This window comes from Protopterus annectens, chromosome 1.part0, assembly GCF_019279795.1.
Source record: "Protopterus annectens isolate FY-2018-M chromosome 1.part0, PAN1.0, whole genome shotgun sequence".
NCBI lineage: Eukaryota > Metazoa > Chordata > Ceratodontiformes > Protopteridae > Protopterus > Protopterus annectens.
The window spans coordinates 1386685952-1386709248 of record NC_056725.1 but is presented as its reverse complement, the minus strand read 5'-3'; the positions used below and the strand labels follow the sequence as shown (position 1 = coordinate 1386709248).

Sequence of the window (23297 nt, the reverse complement as noted above, 5' to 3'; positions counted from 1 at the left end):
AAAGCTAAATCTATGCAAACGGTCAAAGATTTTTTTACAAGTACAGCCACCTAGGTTTAGCAGACACTGGCCTACAAAGAATTGGTCCTTTCCATTGTCAGACAGACCTCAAAGGGGCAGCTCCAGGCGCCGTAGAGGCAGATCCCAGCCGCAAGGTTCGTACAGGTCTAAGCAATGGGGAGCTTCTACCTCCAAAAGTGGAGGACAAATCACAACCATACAGGAAGCAGTCCCATTGACTTTCCCTTGCCAGCACCAAGCACTTATCTACTGGCAGCACCCTTAGGGGGGAAATGAGCACTTTTTTCTCAAAATTGGCACATTATAACCCAGGACAAATGAGTTCTAAACATAGTGTCACAAGGCTACAAGTTTCACTTCCATACCCTGCCGAGGGCACACGGTTGGCCAGACCTGCCAAAAAATCAATGGGCAGAGGCTCAAAAACAAGTCTCATCCTTCATGGACATGGGGGCTATTCAACAAGTGCCACAGCAAGAGCAGGGACAAGGATTTTACTCAGGACTGTTCCTTGTACCCAGAAAGGACAAAACATGGAGACCAATACTGGACCTATCAATTCTAAACACTTTCCTGGATATACCAAAATTCAAGAAGTTGACCTTACAGCAGCTTCTGCCCATGCTGGGCAGAAAGGCTTGGCTGGTCACTTTAGACCTAAAAGAGGCATACCTGCATGTCCCAATCAGACAATCATGCAGAAGATAACTCAGATTCAAGGCTGGTTCAAAGCATTACCAATTCTCTGCACTGCCCTTTGGCTTATCTACTGTGCCCAGTGTCTTCACAAAGTGCCTGGCACCAGTAATTGCTTTCTGCAGACAAAGAGGAATACAAATATATCCTTACTTGGACGACTGCCTCATTCAAGCAGAGAACAAGGACATCCTACTACAGCATCTGGCGTTTGTGAAAAGACTTTTACCATGCCTAGGGTACACAGTCAACAAAAAGAAATCAAAACTTGTACCCTCTCAAGAGATAATATTCCTGGGTGCAAGCTTAAATACAGCTGCCCAGATGGCTTATTTCACGCCAGACAAACAAAGGCAACTGACTACCTATTTCAAGGAAATGGCAACAAAGGCCCAGTTATCTGCAAGAAAAATTCTGCAGGCTTTGGGCTTCATGGCATCCTGCATCCTACTAATTCCATATGCAAGACTGCATATGAGGAAACTTCAATGGTACCTAAAAAGTGTCTGGACACAACATTGCCACAGCCTGGAAACAATGATTACTCTCATTCCCTGCCTGCAACACAAGTTTCGATGGTGGGCAAAGGCTTGTCACCAAAACAAGGGACAACCATTCTCACTTCCCCCAGCCAGGCAGAACCTAACAACGGATGCATCGGATTATGCTTGGGGGGCCCACATGGCAGGAAGAGGCATTCAGGGCACCTGGTCCTCAAATCAAATGCATCTACATATCAATCAAAAAGAGATGCTAGCTGTTCAAAATGCCCTGACAACCTTCAAGGACCTAATTCATCCGGGACAACTACTGATAGACAGACAACACCACGGTCATGTGGTACATAAGCAGGGGGGCATGCATTCTTACCCCCTTTGCAGACTAGCCATGACTTTATGGGACACAGCATTGACTTACCAAGTTCATTTGCAGGCACAATTCCTGCCAGGAAAGGACAATACTCTGGCAGACGAACTAAGCAGAAACCTCATGGATCCTCATGAGTGGCACCTGGATCCACAAGTCTTCAGCATGATAACACAGAAATTGGGACGCCCGGACATAGATCTATTTGCCTCCCCTCACAACTATCAACTAAAAAGATTCTGCACAAGGACTTATCACAGACAAGCATGGAAAGTGGACGCCTTATTTTTCAACTGGAAAAACCTATCAGTATAAGCCTCTCCTCCCCAAGGTACTCCTAAAGATGAGACAGGAAAAACCAAAAATGATTCTGATTGCCCCAGACTGGCCCCGCCAGTACTGGTATCCGATCTTAAGGAACTTGTCTCAATGCCCAGCCTGGACCTTACCTCAAATACCTCGCCTACTGTCCCAACAAAACAATCAGATTCTGCACAGCCAACTCAGGACTCTAAACCTGGCAGCATGGCGGATAATGTAGCCATACAAAGCACACCTCTCAGTAAAGCTGTGATGGGTGTCATTTTGGAAGCCAGAAGGCCTAGTACTAGAAAGTCCTATGCTGGAAAATGGAAGAGATTTTGTGCTTGGAACCAAGCTCAAGGAACTGACACAGCTGTACCAGATATTCCTCAGATTTTGCACTACTTAACTGAGATGCTGGACAAAGGCCTATCTTTTTCATCAATTAAAATGCCTCTGCCATTTCCGCTCATTACAATACAGAACCACCACTCTTTTCTCATCCTTTATTAAGGCAGTACCTCAGAGGAGCCAAAAATGTAAGGCCTCCAAGGAGACCGCCAGTGCCTGCATGGGACCTCAATTATGTATTGGAAAAACTCACCCTACCTCCTTTTGAGCCAGCTGCTACTGCGGATATAAAGTTCTTATCTTGGAAAACAGCTCTGCTCCTAGCAATAACTTCTGCAAGATGAGTGTCAGAGCTACAGGCTCTCATGGCTGTGGAACCTTTTATCCAGACAAAAAGAGCCTGGTCTCTCTGATGACAAGCCCCAGATTTATGCCTAAGGTGATGTCCAGTGTAGCCCTTAACCAAGCCATTCATTTGCCAACTTTGTATCCAAATCCACAGAACAAGGGGGAGAAAATTCTGCATTCTTTGGACGTACACAGACAACTTAGATTCTATTTGGACAAAACTAAAGTTTTCAGAAAGACAGAACAATTACTAGTGACATATGCTGCAGGATCACAAGGAAAGGCCATCTCCAAGCAGACTATTTCAAAGTGGATAGGCCACTGCATTCGTTTCTGCTGCTCTCAGCATGGCAAGCCAGTGCCTAAGGGCATTAGGCCACATTCAACCAGAGTGGCAGCCACTTCGGCAGCCTTTCTCAGGGGGGTACCAACCAAAGACATTTTAGAGGCTGCTACTTGAGTTCAGTGCACACCTTTAAAAAGCATTACAATCTGCCACTTTACTCTAAAACCAGAGCAGGCTTTGCCACTGCAGTTCTGCAGGGCCTCATAGCTGCCCCTAATATTGTTTAGCTCCAGCCCCCGAACCATAGCTTTGGGACTGTACCCAAATGTAATGACTGCAACAGTGAAACACGAAGAACATAGTACAGTTGTGTACACTTACCATAAATGTAGATGTTCGAGTGTATTCACTATTGCAGTCCAGGTTACCCACCCGCCACCCCCCTTATATCTGCTGGAACTTATCTTTACTTCTCTGATCTATACAACCTATGGTGTATTTGCTTGTAGATGAAGGTAAAGTTTATTTTGGTGCATGTATGTTTTATTTATATATATATATATATATATATATATATATATATATATATATATATACACCTAGCCTACCCTTTTGGGGGCACCTGACATCTGGGGCAAGAAAAACTGAAGAAAATGGCATCGGCTGAATTTTTTATACCCCTGGCGACCTGACGTCAGGGAAGGGGCGACAGCAACCGACGCAGGACGCAAGACTTTGGAATTCAGGCCGACTGAGGGCAACTTGCCAGCAGGATTACCCAAATGTAATGACTGCAACAGTGAATACACTCAAACATCTACATTTATGGTAAGTGTACACAACTGTACTTTTCTTACTACCTTGGACTCATGTTCGAAGCAGCATCAAAAAGTTTGCAGCAACATCTTCTGTGCTGCTTTCAGAATGGTTTGCTGTTTTTTCTTCTTCCGATGTATTGAGTTACACCATGTCCCTTTGTTTCCTGAGTGATCTAATTGGGTTAAGTGATTGCGCAGGGGGCATCATTGTGAAGAATCCCATGATGAAATGTGCAGGGGGCATCATTGTGAAGGACCCCCATGATGAAATGCTCCACTTCTGTCTAGTGCCCCCCAACCTCACACTTGGAAGCTGGCTAATGCCCTTTTATTTAGTTTATAGTTCCACCAAATGCAGCAGCATTAACTTGCCCACAAGCATGCTACCCCACCCTTTCTCTGTGAGAGGGGTGAGTAGGCATCACCTTTACACTCCTCTCCTACCTTTTTGTAAGCTGCTGTATCATCATGGCTACTCATCAAACCCAGAAATGTTCTGGGTATTATTCAGGATTTTATCCTTCTACTGCATAGACCTAACAGTTTCCAGTCTTTAAGTATTTCTGAGCCAGTGAGTCCGCTTCCTTTTAGCTTGGCTTCAGCTCTCCCAGTGAGAAAACAGAAACTAAGAGATAATATCAGTTATAGTAAAATTCAGTTACTGTCTAGTAAGTACACTGCTTGGATGCCTGCAAAGAAGAAACTATGAGAGCCTGAATGAATATCAGCTGGAATAAGTTAAGGGAAAACACTGATTGGGAAGAATCTTGTAGCTGTGCAGCAAAAAGCGGTTCAAGTTCCAGCTTTGGTGCAAGATGTAGCTTCCAGTAATCTAGAGGAAAAAAAAGTCAAATGTGCTCAGAGCTGATTAAAATAAATGAAATACTGAAGGAATATATCAACTCAAATAACAAGGCTGGAAAAAAATGGAAGAAGATTTAAACAAATATTAAAATGAGCTGACAAAACTGCAAAAATAAGAGTTTGAAATGAAGCAAAGGCTGGCTAAGTATGAGACTGTTCAAGAAGAGATGTTTCAAAAAATGGTAGAATTAGAGGGCACGTAGGGAAAAACCTGAGATTTTCTTCTGCACCAGAGAAACTAGAAGGAACAGACTGCATTAAATTTATGAAGGCACAGCAGGAACTGTTGAAAGGGCACACCATGTGTATGCTCTAAATATGCCCACGAAAAAGCAGCAAATGTCTTTATTAATAAACATGCAGACCTACCAGCAGAAAGAGTTGATCCTGACAAAACTGTGGAAAAAGAGAAAGTATTAAAGTTATATATAGTTATTTACTCTAAACCAGAAAGAAGAGAAACACATTTTTATTCCATTAGTCAGGGAATGTTAAGAGGCAGATGTGAGATTCAAGCTGCTGTATTCACCTTCTTCAGAATATTTTTTCCTGGAGGATCAAAGTCATTATTTGATGCACAACAGCTAAGGAGGAAATGCAAGCTTGTCCAACAAAAGATGAGCTATCAAACAGAAGGGGGCTCTGCTTCCCATTCTTCTGATAATAAAGCACACAGAGAGACTTTGCCAGTGAAACCTTTTCCAGTGTTCCAAAGGAAAATGCTTGAGAGAGTAAAGCAGAGGAGTTGACCAGAAGAATCAGGAACACAGTGGATTTGAACAGGTATCTTGATTTGGAAAGTGGAGATGAACAGGAAGAAGACCACCAACATGGAAATTACTGAATAAATGTGAGACTGCAAAGCATCAGTTACATTTGTGAAATATGGGTGTATAAGAATAAGTGAAAAGAGTGGGCTTTTGTTGGCTTTGTTAAACTTGTTTGGGATTGAAAGGCACTTGCCTCACTTCGTGTCATTAATGTTTGGAAGGACTCTTGAGGGGAGGAGGTAGGAAAATAGTAAGTGAAACAATTGTTTTTTCGTAACACTATTTATGGAACTTTTCACAATACAAATTGCATATTTTGTGCTGAAGTGTTTTTAGTTTTTCTTGTATGTGATAGTTATTAAAGTAAACAGATGCCTTTTTTCCTTTCTCGTCTTCTTTTTGGTATTAAGAAATGTAGGCATTACAATGCAAAAAGAGAAGAAAAGCTAGACAAGGCATGTTTGAGTTAATAGTCTGTAATCTTTATTTGTTGAGGTGTGAGTAAAAGTACGCAGATCATAGTATATGCAGAGCTGATATGTTTTCTCTTCTGCATAGGTGAATGTCTGAATCAAAGCCCTTGGCTTAGTCTAATACATTTTAAGTGGAAACAAGTAAAATGAAAACATCAAGTATAATGAAGTTTTTTAGCAGTAAATGTTTCAGCTTGTCTTTCAGGCTGCAGTAGAGGACTTGAGCTATCTTTTTTTTCTTACTTTTCCATGGAGGGAAGCTGATAAGACAACACTGGTTTCTTCATGGCTCAACATAATGATTTCCAAAAGTATGCAAGTAGTTTTCACATCTGGGGGAGAGGAAATAAAGATTAAAAAAAGACAGACATCAGCTAGTGTAAGTAGAAGCACCGGTCATAACATGTGGCTTAGCATGGACAACCTCAATTTCAGGTTAACTATGGCCTGTGCTACCAGCTGTCTGTTTGGCAAAACTACTCCTATTAGGAGGTTTAAACTTCATTAATTGAAGATGCACATAGTTATGTGCGTTTGTATTAAGTTAATAGGTTTGGGATTATTCTGGCAGTATGTTTGGTTTCTTGTTTGAGCGTTTTTTATTAAAACAAAAAGTCTTGTAAAATGTGACTGGTTCCAATGCTTATGAGAAAAAACTGTATAAAGGATTAACCTGATAAAGATTAATGGGCACATGCATCACAAAAGCTGGAAATTAAACACATTTAAAGCTGCTGTATGTAATGAGTGAGAATAATTACTTCTGACCATAATGGTGGCACTTTCCATATTATCTTGAAATGTTAATGTACTCACAGGTATAGACAAAAAGAAAACAATACTTAATTATGTTAAGAAATGTGAGCGCAAATAACAATGCTACAGGAGACGTGTTTGGAAAGAACTGAGCATATGAATTTGATAAAGAAAGGATTTCAGGATGGACATTCTGCAGATTATCAGGGGCAAAGGAAAAAGAAGGGGTACTTGTATGAATTGCCAGAAGAGCTCCAATAGTGATAGAACAGGAAAAAAGACAATAATGGTAGATTTTTAGTAGTAAGGGGTTACTGGCAAGGAATATTACACTGGCGTGTATTTGTATTCCTCCTAAAACTGCTACAATGGAGCTTAAGAAAATTCTGGGAGAAATAACGGTCAGTAGGGAATACTACTACTAGGTGGGGAATGGCATTTAATTTGCAACAATGAGTATGCATCTTAGGATCCTAGAAATGAAAATATAACAAAAGAGGGTAGACTACTGAAGAAATTTTTGAAAATATTTGATGTGAATTCAGTAGCAAGAATATTGAGAGAATTTGCATATTATTCCCCAAGGACCAATAACTAGGCTAGACTCGTTGGAAATTATATTTCACAGAAACATTTTCATTTAATTGAGAATGTTGATACACCTCCAATAACTATTTCAGATCCATTGCCAATAATTACTAAGATAAAAATGCAGGGTAATGAAGTAAATATGATATACTGGTACTTCCACACCTACCTGTTAAAAAGAGAGAAATTTAAGGAATATGTAGCGTAAATTATCTGAGAATTATTAGGGAAGATGGAAACGACTCCAGAAGTTATAGCTAGTGAGTGAGACAAAAATGAGTTTAAAAATAAGGTAGAAATAATTCTCATTACATCTTAACCAGATCTCTTTCTTTTATTTAGAGGGCCTGATAAAGTTTAAAGTTTTACAAAGTAAGGGGAATCTCACAGAAAAATAGGAGACACAATTCCAGAGAGCTAAAGAGAAAATAAGGGAGTACCTGGATAATTTGCATAAGTTTAGAAAGATTGCTGTTTTTTGAGAATAACACCAGAGCACAAAAACATTTGGCACAACAACTGAAGCAACAGAAAGTAGAAAGGGTTGTTGCCAAACTGAGGGAGCCTAAAACAAGAAAAATAACCAGAGATCCTGTAGAGGTATTGGAGATATTTCGGAAATTTTATGAAAATTTGTATAAGGCAGGGAGGTGGGGAAATCAAGAAAAAGCACAAATGGGAATATTTATAGAAGAGTTTATGCCAAGGCTAGATGTAGATGAGGCTGAACAACTAATAGCTAAGATAGGAGAGGATGAGATAAAAATTATATATAACCAAGTCTACAGGAAAGTCTCCAGAAACAGATGGTATTCTGGTGGAAGTTTGTAAGTTAGGAAGGAAGAAGATTATAAAAATCTGAAAGACTTTAACAGCCTTTTAAAAGGAGTGGCGGTACCAATATCCTGGAAAAAAGCTGTGGTGGCCGAGTGGCCAAGGCAATGCCAAAATTGATACATGTGAACCAGTCTGGTTTTGTGGAGGGGAGGCAAGCATTTGACAATATTAACAGAACAGTGATGATCCACAAGGAAGGATAATATAAGAAAATGCTGCTGTTATTGATGGGTCTTGATGCAGAGAAAGCATTCAGCAGAGTAAACTGGGATTTTCTGAGTAGGGTAATGGAAGCATTTACATTTCCTAATACAACAATGAGGGATCAGAGGCAAATATCAAAGTGGGAGGATTCCTATCTGATAAATTGTCTGAACACAGGAACCAGGTGGGGGGTCCTTTTTCCCATTTATTTGCCTTGTGTTTAGAACCACTGGCAAAGAAAATAATGGCCTCAAACGCAGGAATGTAATTGGTACGGTGTTGAAGAAAAGTTGGCATTATTTGTGGATACTTTTTTGTACCTGATTGAACCAGAAAAGGGCATCTCAGTGTTGTAGAATTTTCTGAGACAGTTCAGTTTATTTTTTAGAGTATAAAATTAATGAAAATAAAACAAATACTATAACTATAAACTATGTACCCACACATGAATTAGTCCAGCAATACCAATATTTATGGGGACATAATAAAATTAAGTATTTAGGAGTATGAATTAAAAATGATTAGCTTATTATGAAGGATATGTGGGGAAGAGACTAAACAAAAGATGATACAAAAACTAAGAAACTGGAAGCTCTTGCTTGGATAGCAAGATGCAAAGCAGTAAAACTGCTTTTAGTCTGTTTAGTTTTATACACAGATTGGGCATATTTCTATCAACTAGAGGAGAAGTTGTGGACAGTAATTGATAAAGAGCTGAAGGATATTTGGATGCAGAAGAGGGCAAGGGTCAAGTAGGATAAGTTGATCCTCCCAACAGAACAAGGAGGTTTGGGAGTACCTGATTTGAAGGGATATTTCAGAGCTATACAGTTAGTTATGCAAGTATTAGCCACAGTTCAAAGTGGAAAGGGATGTTGAAACAGGGGGGCTAATTCAAGAAATCAGGTAAGAATGGAATTTTGAACACATCTTTAAGGAGAATAACAACAGTCATACAAAATATTACATTCATATAGTAGAAAGTATACTAAGAACTTAGCCAACATATGAATGGAGAAAGGAGGTTCTGCTGATAGGAATGACTGCAATTAGGGGTACAGAGAATAGACAAGTGGGGGCTAGAATTTGCTGGAGGAAGCTGGCAAAAGAACCAAGGTACTGAGAAGAAGTAAACTGAGAAGGAAAGGCAATCGAATGGGAAGAGGCCAAGAAGGCATTTGGATTGCAGGCTAGAGATTTACTTCTGTATCGGGGATTGATATTGGGAGTATAGGCAAAGAGAAAGGGATAGGGGAATCCTAATTGAAAGACTTGCATTGGTTGAGTTTTTAATTGAATCTACAACAGCAGCTGCTGTGAAAAAATGGATAATTGGTAGAGTGTATACAATGTTGCATGATGTCCATGGGAATCTGTAGGAGGAGATCAGAAACGATTTGGGAAGAGAGATTAGATATGCAACTCAGAAAGAAACAATGGGAGGACATATGTATGGCTCCAAATGTGCAACAAAATCTTGAAGATATAGAATGCTTGCCTGGAACTATTTGCATAGATATTTTTATACCCCAAGCAAACTGCAAAGAACTTTTCCTCAGGTAGATGGCAAATGGAGGTGTGAAGGGCAAGAATAAATGTGATTGGGAACATATGTTTTGGGAGTTTAATGAGTTGGCAGACTTCAAAAATTCCCTTCAGAGTACTTTGCCAAGGATACTGGGTGATCAAATGAGTGTAACTAAGGAAGGTATTTATTTTTGAAGTGGGATACAGGGTCTGAATTGCTTAGACATAGTAAGGCCTCGTCAAGTTTAATTCTGATGGCTGCTAAATAAAGCAATTACTAGAAAATTAAAAAGAAAATGTAAACCAGCTATTCTTGAAGTTGTGAATATTTTAACAGAAATAAAATAGCGAAGTGTTATCTTTAGAAAAAGGTAAGAGACTTAGGAGTTAATTGTATATAAAAAAATGGAAATGATGTGAACAGTACATCCAGAATAATATTTTGGAGGAGGAATGAATGAGGTTTAAAAGAAGGCAGGAATTGAGTAATTTATGTAATGTTGTTTATAATATACCCAGCATATATTATGTATCTTATATTGTTTGGAAATGTAAAAATTTTAATATGGTTTGATTACTTTTACATGAATGTAAGTTTGCCTTTGTCACAAGTTATAATTCAGTAAAGGTGTTTTAAAAAAAGATCAAGCTCTCTCTTGTACAGAAAATAGCTGAGAAGGTGGCAGAATGCTGCTCAACACATCCTGTATTAGCAATATCTGGGAAGATCTTTGAAGACAGGCCCAGGAAGTAATTTTTCGTGAACTATAGGCAAAAAAATAAATATCAGAGATGTACTGTATGTGATACTTGATGCATGTGAAGTTATATTATATACAGAATTTTTTTTAAATCATGGCATACACACATGCCATGATGCTGAAGGTGTTCAGCAACCCTTTCTATATGCCTTCAGCCCACCACCCTTGAATTACTTATCTTCCAGACTGTTTTTCATTTAGCCTTCTGCCCCATCCACTCTTCTGTCTTCATAGTCAACTTGATCTAATAGTCTGCTTTCCCTAACAGTTTTACACTGTGCACTTCATCCAGCCTACAGCTGCAGTCTCTGTGAAAATACTCATCATATGGCACAGTCCTGTCATTGTTATAAGCAGCTGCTGATTTCACCACATATTTCACATCTAGAAGCATTAAAATGATATTGACAACCTGTTTAGGCATGTTTTATTTAAATACAAATTCACAGAATGTTCCATACTTCTCTTGAAGTTCATAAGTAAGTGCTGGGCTAGCTGCCTTTATAAGTCTAGCCAATTTCCCTCAAAGGTGAGAATCAAACTCTGTATCTTGTGTCTGTGAGGTAAACACCTTAACAGTTATGCCAACCTCCAACCCTCCAAGTTGTGCAACCTTGGAGGAGAGGTGCATTTATTAGAGGGTTGTTTGGGACAAAGCCTACTTAAAGGAGATTTGGGGGTTGGCCCCACTCCCACACAGGGCCACTAAATTAATTTAGTAACTTTCACTTCACACTGTGTCATGGATCATTTAGGATTTGACAAATGTTACTACTGCAAGCATTACTTGATTAATTTTACAGAATTGTGTTCATTTTCTTTTCTGCATTGCAAGTGTGCGTGCACATTAACTGTTATCATTGGCTGTATTTTCTAGCTACATAATGTAAGAAATGATTCCGTGACCAAGCACTTCTGTCCTTTTAAGTGAACAGCCGCTGATTTACTTGACACTGTTTTTCCAGTGTTCTTGATCATTGCTGTATTGCTCCAAGAGAGTTTTTATGTATGTTTTCACTTGGGACATATGAACGTCATACTTCACTAAAATTATTTAACTGAGTCTAGCTGAAACATCCAATATCTGATCATTAAATTTTATACAACCCTATGATGATCAGCAGTTATCTAAAATGGTGTATCCCAGACAGGTGCTGTACATTTTAACCTCATCCACATAAGCTTGCACAGTATTATCATATGACCTTACCAGACTGAAATAAGTTACTTGTAAAGTTTAGAACTAGCCTGCTTCACTCTGCTCTCAGCACGTCCTCAGCAATGTCTAATGCCTCACTAGTAGTGAAGAGAGTTACTTGACCATTTCACCAACTATTCTTTCACTGTAGTGCTCATACAGTGACTTGTTACTGTATTACATCCATGAATCAACTGCTACACATTACATCCTTTTTTCCCCTCCCTCTCAGTCATGCATTTTTACCTCCTATTTGTCTTCCCTCACAAACTCTTTCTGTAATGTTAGAATCTGCTGCTAAATTTTGATCATAGCTTACATCCTTGTGGTCTTCAAGAATCTTGATTGCTGTAACCTCATGTAGATATTTTATGTTAGATTGTTTTTGAAGGAAGTTATCGACTAACTTCTCATGGTTTTCAGAAGCAGCTTGTTAGTCTTGACACTGTGTAATTTAACATTCCTGTTCTGTTATCATTGATTTAAATTTTTTTAGGTTCCCTGAACTGTTAGCTGTCGTCAGTGACGTGGTCCTAGCACAGACTTTAACTTAGAAAAGATCAGACATTGCCGTATACACAAAGCAAATGTTACCTCTAAGTATCTTGTAAGAAAGATAGGATAGTTCCCGAAGCCTTCTTAAATAAGTTTTCCAACAGTGTGATTTTTTTTTTGTAGGAAGGAATTGTATATTTTGTTGTTTCAAGTGACTTGTTTGAAGGATGCAGACTGCAGTACAGCATTCAGTCATAGTTCAGTGAGATATGAAGTGGTACAGTGCCCCCTGTCGAGTGATTAGATATGCTCTTTACATTTAGCTGGACCACATAATATGCCTGAATGTTTTTGTGACTTCAATAGATACATGCTGATCAGAGTTTAAGTTAAAAGTTATCCATAGACCTTTAATGATGATACTTAGTTTGTAGTAATCTTTTATGTTTTTTTTTTTTTCTGCAAAGTGTCATGATGCTGCATTTGATGACATTAAAGATGAGGTCTTTATCACTGTTCCAGTTGTGCATTTCTTTGTAGACCATATTGGAAAACTTCTGCATCTTTTATTCATGAAAGCATGCCACCTGGATTACAGTCATCAGTATGTCTGTTTATCCAGGGTCTATTTTCTGTGAAGAACAGTTCAATAGGAAATTGCTCAAAAAGAGACCATGGGACACATCTGGTAACCCCTATTAATACAGACAGGTAACTTCCACTCTGATTTAGTGTACTTTTGCTTAATGACTGGTTTACCCACAGAGTTGTGCATGGAATGGCATTTATTGCTTTCAGTTCATCAGATGTCCCATTAAGAGAAATAGGGCTGAATGTCTTAGCAGTATCAAAATAAACATGTGCCATGAGTCTTTCATTTGCTGCTTTTGTTACCTTTTAAAAATTTGTTGCAATATCCAAACAGCAAATTTTCCTGTTACCAAACCCATACTCTTCCGTAGCTAAGAGAATAAGATGTCTTGTATTGTTTTGAATATGCTCTGTTATGACCAACATTTTGCACAGAATACTGATGAGTTAAATTGGTCTACAATTGTTTGCGTCTCATTAGACCCTTTCCAACTAATCATTAATTTATTTCACTATATCCTATTGCCATTGGACAGAAGTTTTTATCATTTGCTTATAAGATGACAGGTTTTAGCTAGATTTTCTTTGCCTCTGCATAGAAAACTGCCAGGTGTATTGTCTTGTCCCATGAAGTCTGAATTTTAATTTTTTGTGCAGAAGTTAATATATACGGGATTTCTCTTCTTGTCTCTAACACTCATAACATGGATTTGCTTGTTCATTTTGCATAGAATGTTTTTGCAAGTACATGGAATGTACAAAGAATTGAAACATTATATATGTTTTGGGTTTTTTGGCATAGTACCAAATGACTTTTACCTGCAAGGATGGGATTTGGCACCTGTCATTCTACTGAATGGATTCATTTCAGATTCAAGTTTGTTTTTGACCATTATTTTTTAACCAAGTTTCCGTAGTAATTGATGTTTCACTTTTCCCCACTGTTGAGCAGCCTTTGAACTGGTGTATATAAATTGATGGGTGGGGTTGTCCCCCACATGAAGGGTACAGGGATGTTCTTCATGTTTCACTGTTGCAGTCATTACATTTGGGTTATCTGCTTGCAGGTAGCCCTCAGTCGGCCTGATTAACAAAGTCTTGGGTCCTGCGTTAGTTGCTGTCCCTTCTTCCATGACGTCAGGTCGTCAGGGATATAAACCATGCAGCCGATGCCATTAGCCCAGTCTTTCTTGCCATTCGGTGCCCGAAGCAGAAGCAGTTCGCAAGTGCCGGTCGGCCGACTCCTGAAATTTTCGTTTTCGAGTTTCAGATCCAAAGTCTTCAACTAAAGCTAAGTACCCCATTGGGAAAACTTTTCTTGCTCCTTACCAATGTCAGTAAAAGTTGTTAATTACATTACTTGTGGAAAGCCAATACCTCATAAAGATTCTCATTCGTACTCTGTTCCTTGCCTAGGCCCTGACCACGATGTACCTTGCTGTCGGTTTTGTGCTTTATTTAATCAGTGCACTATCTGTCTGTATATTTTCTCCTCTAAATATTTTGGTTCTCGGTTTAATTTTCCAGAAATGTCGTCGGTTAGCCATCCAACTACCGGGATTCCAAAAAAACGCAAAGAAAAAGACAGAGACAGGCTGCCGAGGTCCAAAACTGCCGACGACGCTTCTCCTAAGCCAGTCGCCAGTTCGCCGGTACTCAGTGAGGAGCTTTCGCAGACCCTGATACCAGCTACTTCTGATTCGCAGGCCTCTACTGAGACCCATTCGGAGTCCGGTATGCCGCGAGATGCTTCACCTATGGAACCAGCGTATGTCTCTACCTTGGATGGGTCCGGAGCCGCTGTGCAGGCACTGGCTTCTGAGGGTGTATTCAGGCCTACGGGCTTGCATATTAAACCAACGCCTCCTTCTTTACTTAGGACTAAATATCGATCCATGCCTAAAAAAAGACACCCAGGTCACATGCTCAGGCCTCTATGCCTGAAAAACAAATAAGAATGGCTGAAGATCTAATAACTCTAATCAGGGGTAGCCAATCCCCCCTTCTAAGAGGTCTAGGACTGAAGTTGATTATGAATCTTCCGATCAGGATTCTGTTTCTGATTCTTCTGATGATCTGGATTTGCCCTTATCTACTTATGAAGAATCTGACGCAGAGGACTCCATTCCCTCTGCTTCCCCTCATGAGGATTTGTCTTTTGGGGAAACCTTACATACTCTAAGGGAGCATTTCAACTGGGAAAGCCAGGATTTTTCGGATTCAAACAAGAAACTTGGGTATTTCCTTCTCCTACCTCAACAAAGGCCTTTAGCAATTCCTCCTGTACTAGACATTGCTGATGATTTTTCGGAATCTACTTTGGCCCCTGATTCCCTGCCTCCTGCTCCCAGAAAACCTGACAGATACTACAGGGTCCCTGAGTCCCACAAGTTCCTTTTTAAAAATCCTATTGCAGATCCAGAGACTATTTCATATGGGCCCAAGGGCATTAAGGCTTCTACTGCTAAAAATCCTATCCCTTCTGATAGAGACTCCAGGGTGCTGGATAAACGGGGTACGAAGGTTTGCACTTATGCAACCTTGGCCATTAGGGCTTTAAACTGCCAGTTTCATATGTTAAAGTATCAGCAACATATTATTGGACTGCTTAAACAGAAAATGATGCTGATTCCTGACTGTGGAAAATAAAGAATGAATGCATTCTGCTGAGCAAGTTGGAAAACATACTTTGCAATGTGGTTTTGATTCATTAGAGGCCTCTTGCAGGGCTGCTGTTACTTGGTCTGTGCTCAGAAGGCATGCTTGGCTTAAGGAGCAATCTTTGCCTGATCATGTTAAAGCTAAATTGTTGGATGCTCCTTTAAATCAGGACCGCTTGTTTGGCAACAAGGCTGAGGAAGTTCTTAAAAAGATGGAAGAAAATGCTAAATCTATGCAAACTGTTAAGATTTTTTACAAGTTCAGCCTCCAAGATTTAGTAGGCACCTCTAAGAATTGGTCCTTTCCAGCCCCTTCCAGGTCTTCTCAAGCCAAACTCAGACACATCAAAAACCCCAGGTTTCAGTCCCAGGGGACACACAGAACTAAGCAGTGGGGGGCCTCCACTTCCAAATCTGGGAATAAGACCCCCCCACCCCCCATGGTAAACTGTCTCAATGACTTCCTTTTAAAATGTCCAAGCACTTATCAACTGACTGCCCCTTTGGGGGGAAAGATTGCTCTTCATGCAAAGAATTGGGAGCTCATTACCCAGGACATATGGGTTTTAAATATAGTGTCCCAAGGATACATATTTCACTTCAACACGTTGCCAACACCAAGCGGGTGGCCGGACCTACCACCAAATCAGTGGCAGAGGCCCAAAAACAAGTACTTTCTCTCTTAAGCATGGGGGCTATTCAACTGGTACCAGAAGAGGAAAAGGGACAAGGTTTCTACTCGAGACTTTTCCTGGCACCCAGAAAAGACAATTCATGGTGTCCTACCCTGGACCTGTCTACTTTAAACACCTTTTTGGATATTCCAAAATTCAAGATGCTGACTCTTCGCCAATTACTTCCTATGCTAGGCAAAGATGCCTAGTTGGCAACACTAGATTTTAAAAGAAGCATACCTGCACATCCCAATCAGGGAATCTTGCAGAAGATACCTACGCTTCAAAGCAGGCTACATGCACTATCAGTTCTCTGCACTGCCCTTTGGCTTATCTACTGTGCCCAGGGTATTCACAAAGTGCCTAGCTCCAGTTATTGCATTTTGCAGGCAAAGAAATATTCAAATATACCCATACCTGGATGATTGTCTAATTCAGGCAGAAAGCCAGGACATACTTTTGAATCATCTGGCCTTTGTCCAAAGGGTTCTAACTTGTCTGGGGTACACCATAAATGAAATGAAATTGCACATGGTACATGGCAACAAATTATATTCCTAGGAGCAAGCTTGAATACAACTTCTCAGATGGCTTACCTCACGCCAGAGAAACAAATTCATTTGACAACCTACTTCAAACAAGTGGCCACAAAAACCCTGCTATCTGCAAAACAAATACTGCAAGCCTTTGGGTTCATGGCCTCCTGCATTCTTCTAATTCCATATGCAAGACTGCATATGAGGAAACTACACTGGTATCTAAAAAGCTTATGGTGTCAACATTCTCAAGACCTAGAAACAATGATTCCTATCATTCCTTGCCTACGCTTAGAGTTCCTTTGGTGGGCAGAGACCTGCCACCAAAACAAGGGACTACCTTTCACACTACCCCCTGCCACCCAAACCCTAACAACAGACACATCAGACTATGCATGGTGGGCTCACCTGGCAGGGAAGTGCATTCAGGGCAAATGGAACCCAAATCAAATGCACCTGCATTTAAATAAAAAAGAACTGTTAGCTGTACAGAATGCTCTGACAGCCTTCAAGGACCACATACTTCCAGGACAACTAATGGTAAAGACGGACAACACCACTGTTATGTGGTACATAAACAAGCAGGGGGGTAGACATTCTTACCCCCTCTGCAGACTAGCCATGGCATTGTGGAACACAGCCTTGAGCTACCAAGTGCACCTACAAGCTCAATACCTGCTGGGAAAATTAAATACACTGGCAGACGGACTAAGCAGAAACCCACACGAGTGGAAACTAGAACCAAGGATTTTCAACATGTTGACAAGCAAATGGGGGAGCCCAGTTATAGACCTGTTTGCCTCTCCCCAGAACTACCAGTTGGACAAATTATGCACAATGACTCCCCACAAACCAGCCTGGAAAGTGGATGCTCTGTCCTTCAGCTGGAAAAAACATATCAGTCTATGCCTCCCCCCCCCCCCCCCCCCGCCTCTGCTCTCCAAATTACTGCTAGAAATCAAACAGGACAAACCAAGGATTTGATTGCTCCAGACTGGCCGTGCCAACACTGGTACCCACTCCTGCGCAGTGTGTTACGGTTATCTCCATGGCACCTGCCTCAGACTCCTTCCCTGCTGTCTCAGCAGGAGAACCAGATTCTGCACCCTCAGCTTCTAACACTGAACCTTGCAGCCTGGCTAATTACTTAATCTCTCCTTTACCATCCCTCAGCAAACCTGTGATGGGTATCATTTTAGAGGCAAGGAGGCCTAGTACTAGAAAATCTTATGCTGAAAAATGGAAAAGATTCTGTGCCTGGAACCATTCTCAGGGGATGAGTACAGCAGCGCCCAATTTACCTCAGATTTTACAATACTTACCTGAGATGCTTCACAAGGGCCTGTCTTTTTCCTCCATTAAAATCCACGCCTCAGCCATTTCAGATCATTATAGCATAGAACCTCCCATCTTCTCTCATCCACTGCTCAAGCAGTTCCTCAGAGGGGCCAAAAATTTGAGACCACCCAGGAGAACTCCAACCCCAGCCTTGGGACCTTAACTTTGTCTTGGAGAAACTCACTCTACCTCCTTCTGAGCCAGCTGCTGCTGCAGACTTAAAATTTCTTTCTTGGAAAACAGCTTTCCTTTTAGCAATCACTTCAGCTAGAAGGGTATCTGAATTACAGGCCCTTATGGCAGTGGAGCCTTTCATCATCTTTCATGCGGACAGGGTGTCCCTCAGAACCAATCCAACCTTCATGCCCAAAGTGGTATCCAGTGTGGCTCTTGATCAGTCCATTCATTTGCCAACCTTCTTTACCAATCCACAGAATAAAGGGGAATGGATACTGCATTCCTTAGATGTGCACAGACAACTTAGATTCTACTTGGATAGGACTAAACCTCAAAGGAAATCTGAACAACTGCTGGTGGCATTTGCTGCAGGGGCAGAGGGGAAGGCTATTTCAAAGCAATCCATTTCTAAATGGATAAGCCAGTGCATTCATTTTATAAGCACCATGGAAAACCTATCCCCCAGGGGATCAGACCTCACTCCACCAGGGCTGCATTTACCTCTACAGCCTTTCTCAGAGGTGCCCTACCAGGGACATCCTAGAAGCTGCTACCTGGAGTTCTGTACATACTTTCACCAATCATTATCATTTGGTAATTTTCTCTAAATCCAGAGCTGGCTTTGCCACTGCAGTCTTGCAGGGCCTTGTAGCTGGCCCTAATGTTATCTAAATTCCTCCTCCCAACCATAGCTTTGGGAATCTACCCAAATGTAATGACTGCAACAGTGAAACACGAAGAATATAGTACAGTTGTGTACACTTATAAATGTAGATGTTCAAGTGTATTAACTGTTGCAGTCCTGGTTACCCTCCCTCCAGCCCCCTAACTTCTTTTGACTATATCTCTACTTTCCTTTACTATGCTTAAACGCCTTTTTGGTGTATTTGCTTTTTTGTTGGAGGTATATCTTTGTTCTTTTATATTTAATTGCTTCCCATTAGGGGGACACCTGACATCTGGGGCAAGAAAAACTGATGTAATGGCATCGGCTGCATGTTTTATACCCCTGACGACCTGACGTCATGGAAGAAGAGACAGCAACTGATGAAGGACACAAGACTTTGTTAATCAGGCCGACTGAGGGCTACCTGCAAGCAGATAATCCAAATGTAATGACTGTAACAGTGAATACACTCGAACATCTACATTTATGGTAAGTGTACACAACTGTACTTTATTCCCTGCAAAAAAAAAAAGAAAAAAACATTTCTATTTGTTTGGAGTGATTTTTATCTGTTGGTTTTCTGCCAAACAGCATTTGGGGAAAGCAAATTAAGTAGATCAACATTGATCCTTTTTTTCTGTGAATTGCCTAAATTCTATCCCTATTTAATCAATTGATTTACGTGATTACTTTATATCTAATATTGTGTAATTTTTGTGGCAATTTTTTCTCTCTGGGCAGTCACTGAAATTGGCAGTTGCCCAGCAAGGATATCCTATTAAACAAAACTTAAGTATCTTAAAAATATGACACATCTACCATCCTTTATGAAGATCCTAACTGCCACGTGAGTGCTTAAGTAAACACCTTAATTTTGTTTTGAATTCTACCATAATAGTTTTGAATGTGGATCTTTGAACTTTTTTGTCCTCCTCTGATTCTCCTGATCCAGATTACTTTGGATTTCTGCTTAGAAATTACAGTGGATAGAAAAGGGTTCATCTCTTGTATTATTGGTGTTCGTTCAACTTCCATGATCCATCAAGAGTGGGAATGCTTCCCTTCCTCACTAAAACGTCAACAGGGAGAGCTGTAAAACTGCCATAACATGAGACGTGTCTGTTGAAAAAGGACGTATTGACTAAATTGCTCTCAAAGATCTGGAGTCAGCATTTATGTGCAGTTTAACTGTCGTCGTTTCCCCCATGCATGTTTGTCTACTGCAGTATTTATTTTTTGTTCCTTTACTTTTTGCTCAGGGGTAGTTTGGAATTTGTGTGATCTGACTCTTGAGGGGCTTCCTTTAGTCTTTCAAGTGCTATTTTCCACCTTGCTAAGGTCTTAGATTTCTGCCAGTTCCTTTTGTGGAGGCAGGGATTTTGGAGATGTCCTTCATTCATTTTTATTTATAGTTGCCTTTGTCCCTCATTTTTCCTGTACCTGTAAGTCAGCTTTATCCTGCTTGGTTGGCTGTGGTAAGAGTCTTTGGAACATTTGTCATCAGTGGTGTCAGTTTATCCCCAGAGAAGGAATAAGGATGCAGTAGTAGTAGACATGCTGTGCATTTATTTTTTCTCTTAACTGTAGCAAGTTAAATAATGCAACCTTGTATGTCTGCAGCATATCACATTCTGTTTATGCAGTGACAGATTGGCTTCTTGACTGACAGAAAGCCATCATTACAAAGGCAAACAAAACATTCCAGCAAATGCAGAAAGTTTTTTTTTCTGTATGCTACCTTGCACTTCCTTAACACCATATCAGTTTGCAGTCTAGTGGAAGCAGCCTACAGAAATCAGGTACAAGTTTTGAGTACAGAGGGAATAAGAGAGAATGTTTTTGCTTTTTTTTTTCCTGCCCTGTCTCAGTTAGGTCAATCATCCCCCTGTGGAGACACGAGCCCGACAGCTCATTTGTTTCTCCAAAAGGTGAGAGCTGAGCAGCATAGTGGAGTAGTCAAATATTGAGAGATGGGTTTTTTGTTAAAGTTTTAACCCCATGGTACATGCCCAGGTCTGCTCTTGGATTCAGTGTGCAGCGGATATCAGCAGGGACAACTCTGTCAATTTCCACAAGTGATGTAACCCCTCAGAACAGCTGTGTCTCATCCTTGAAGCCAGCACTCCTAGTGGTCTCCTGTCTCCACCACAAAGTCTACAGTGGGAATGGATGCTCCAGGAAACAGTCTCCATACCATTTCCCCAAAGAGAGGCAAGGTGGCATAGTCGTATAATGTCTTCTTGTCCATTAGCTCAGGCAAGAATAAAAGAACTTCAGTGGTGTAGCATGTAAGGGGCCAACACCACTGCACAGTACCACATTACACAAGGAAAGAGAGGGGCAGGCAGCCAAGGTGTCTGTCTGTCTCTCTCTCTCTCTCTCTCATACAAATGTCACTGAGGCGCAGACATGGAGGGAAGGCTATAAAGTCAAAAGAAATAGGTGAATAAATTACAGGTAGCAATATTATGAGTTGGAAAAGGCAGAGGGACAGCAGTAGACTGAATGCCATAGTTACCCACTGGTGCAATGATAGAAGTGAGGTACAATTATTGTGGGCATTTCTGCTACAGAAAGACTCTGCATTATGTAGTATGGAGGCAGAGGCCAGCCATGCACTTCAACAGGAGTACACCACACATATACACATCCTGTTGGTGTCTATATTTGGACGCAATCAGAAGGTTGAATAACAGTACCTTGGAAATTTCCCTTTGTCATTTTCTTGCCAAGTCCTCTTAAAGTATGATAGTGTTAATTAGAACATAATGGATGCTACATTACCAGAGAATTGTCAGTACACCTGGCTCTGAATGTGCAAGGAACTTATTGCTTTTCATTATGCCTGTCACCCACACACAACTCCAAAATATAAAATGTGTCTGTACTTTCATGACCAATGCAGATGACAAGGAGTTTGGTTATTTTTCAAAGCAGTATTTGTAATCAGACTTCCCAAGTTAGATATTGCAAATGGATTTACTTTTTAATTTCTCCAAATCTTTTGAGTTTCTAATACTATGACGGGAACGGACCCCATTCCTGAGTTAAAGTACGATTAAAGTTTATGAAATTAGTATTGTTTCAGTCTTTGATGTCACCCAAAAGTGCTCTTCTCAGCACTCGCAATGTGCCCAGTAATGACGACTCCTGCAATTCGTACGAGGTTACATGGAATGGTAACATATCTAAATACCATTGTAGATTCTTTTTTATAAGACCTGTTGCTCCAACTACTATTGGAACTATCTGAGTATCTTTATTCCACAATTTTCTCATTTTCTATGATGCTTTGTGGTTCATGTTTCCAGTGTTTTTCAGCCATTTCAATACCATAATGTTTGCAAATGGACAGTATGTCCATCTGCGTGCTGTTAAAGGAAATCACTAAACTACTTGCAACTAAATCCATACTCCACAGTTATATTTTCTATCACATGACACAACTATACACTGGTACTAGAGGCAGTACTGGATTATGCTGCTAACCTAGACACCAAGCTGCCACACAATTGCATCATCAGAGTCTTCTTCCAGCATGATCTAGTTATACATTGATGGATTCCATGAGGCTACCCATGTACGGTGGGTTCCAATTAGGAAGGAGATTTGAGAGGTGGATACAGGTCTTACTGCCTTATCACTACCAGTGGCACAAACCAAGAGCTAGAATTGTTGATGCATAACTGCTTGTCCCAGTATACCAGCTAACAAATGGGATTTTGAGCTGAATATGTTCATCAAAGAAGACTGTGATAATGCATTGTTATTGTGCATCTTATTAGAGATAGCATTGTGTGACACCATAAAGACCCCATATTAGATAAAACTGCTTGTAGCTTTGTCCTAAAATATTGCACATTGCAGCATTGTGTCTTCTGTCTGAAGAACAACCTGGAAGATCAGATATAAGCAGTATGGCTCCTTTATGCATACATTTGCTTATAGCACTGTTTTGTAGCTACATGGTGAAGAAGCAGTGATGTAGTTGCCTAACAGCACTACTTTTCACTTCTTAGCAGCACTGTGATTTTCCTGCAGGGGGCTACAGTTGTAAATATGGTTTACCAGTGCTTGGTTTTGCCATCCTCTGAGTTCTTTCCCATTTTATTCGTCTTTATACACTTGTCTGAATTCTCTGTAGTCTGGCCTCTCTTGTTTTCGTGTGACCCACCATAACCACACAAGATAGATGATGCCTAATCTGTAGAAAAAAATAAATAAATAGCTTAAAGTTGAAATTAGTTTTTATTCCCACACATAGAAAATGATGTTTCCATACACTTTTTCAGATGTTCATTTGTTTTCTTTTCTGTGTGTTTTAGAAGATTGTTCATGATCCTGAAGAGTTGAGACGAGAGTTGGAAAGACACCTTGATGCTTGGCAGAATCAGCAGCCAGGGACAGCTGAGGAGGTATTTTTTTTTCGTAGTACCAATGAGATATGGTTAAAAATGTAGTGGTAAACAGTGTATTCTTTTAAGTTGAATA

General features: G+C 40.4%; 1 protein-coding gene across 1 annotated transcript in view; it reads left to right on the top strand.

Moving 5' to 3' along the window:
* The window catches only part of MDN1 (midasin AAA ATPase 1), a 3484183-nt gene that overhangs the window by 3357156 nt on the left and 103730 nt on the right, over positions 1–23297 (top strand). The window contains exon 95 of the mRNA XM_044071809.1: positions 23132–23221. Coding sequence (XP_043927744.1) covers positions 23132–23221 — 90 coding nt within the window. The remainder of the gene's footprint in view (positions 1–23131; positions 23222–23297) is intronic.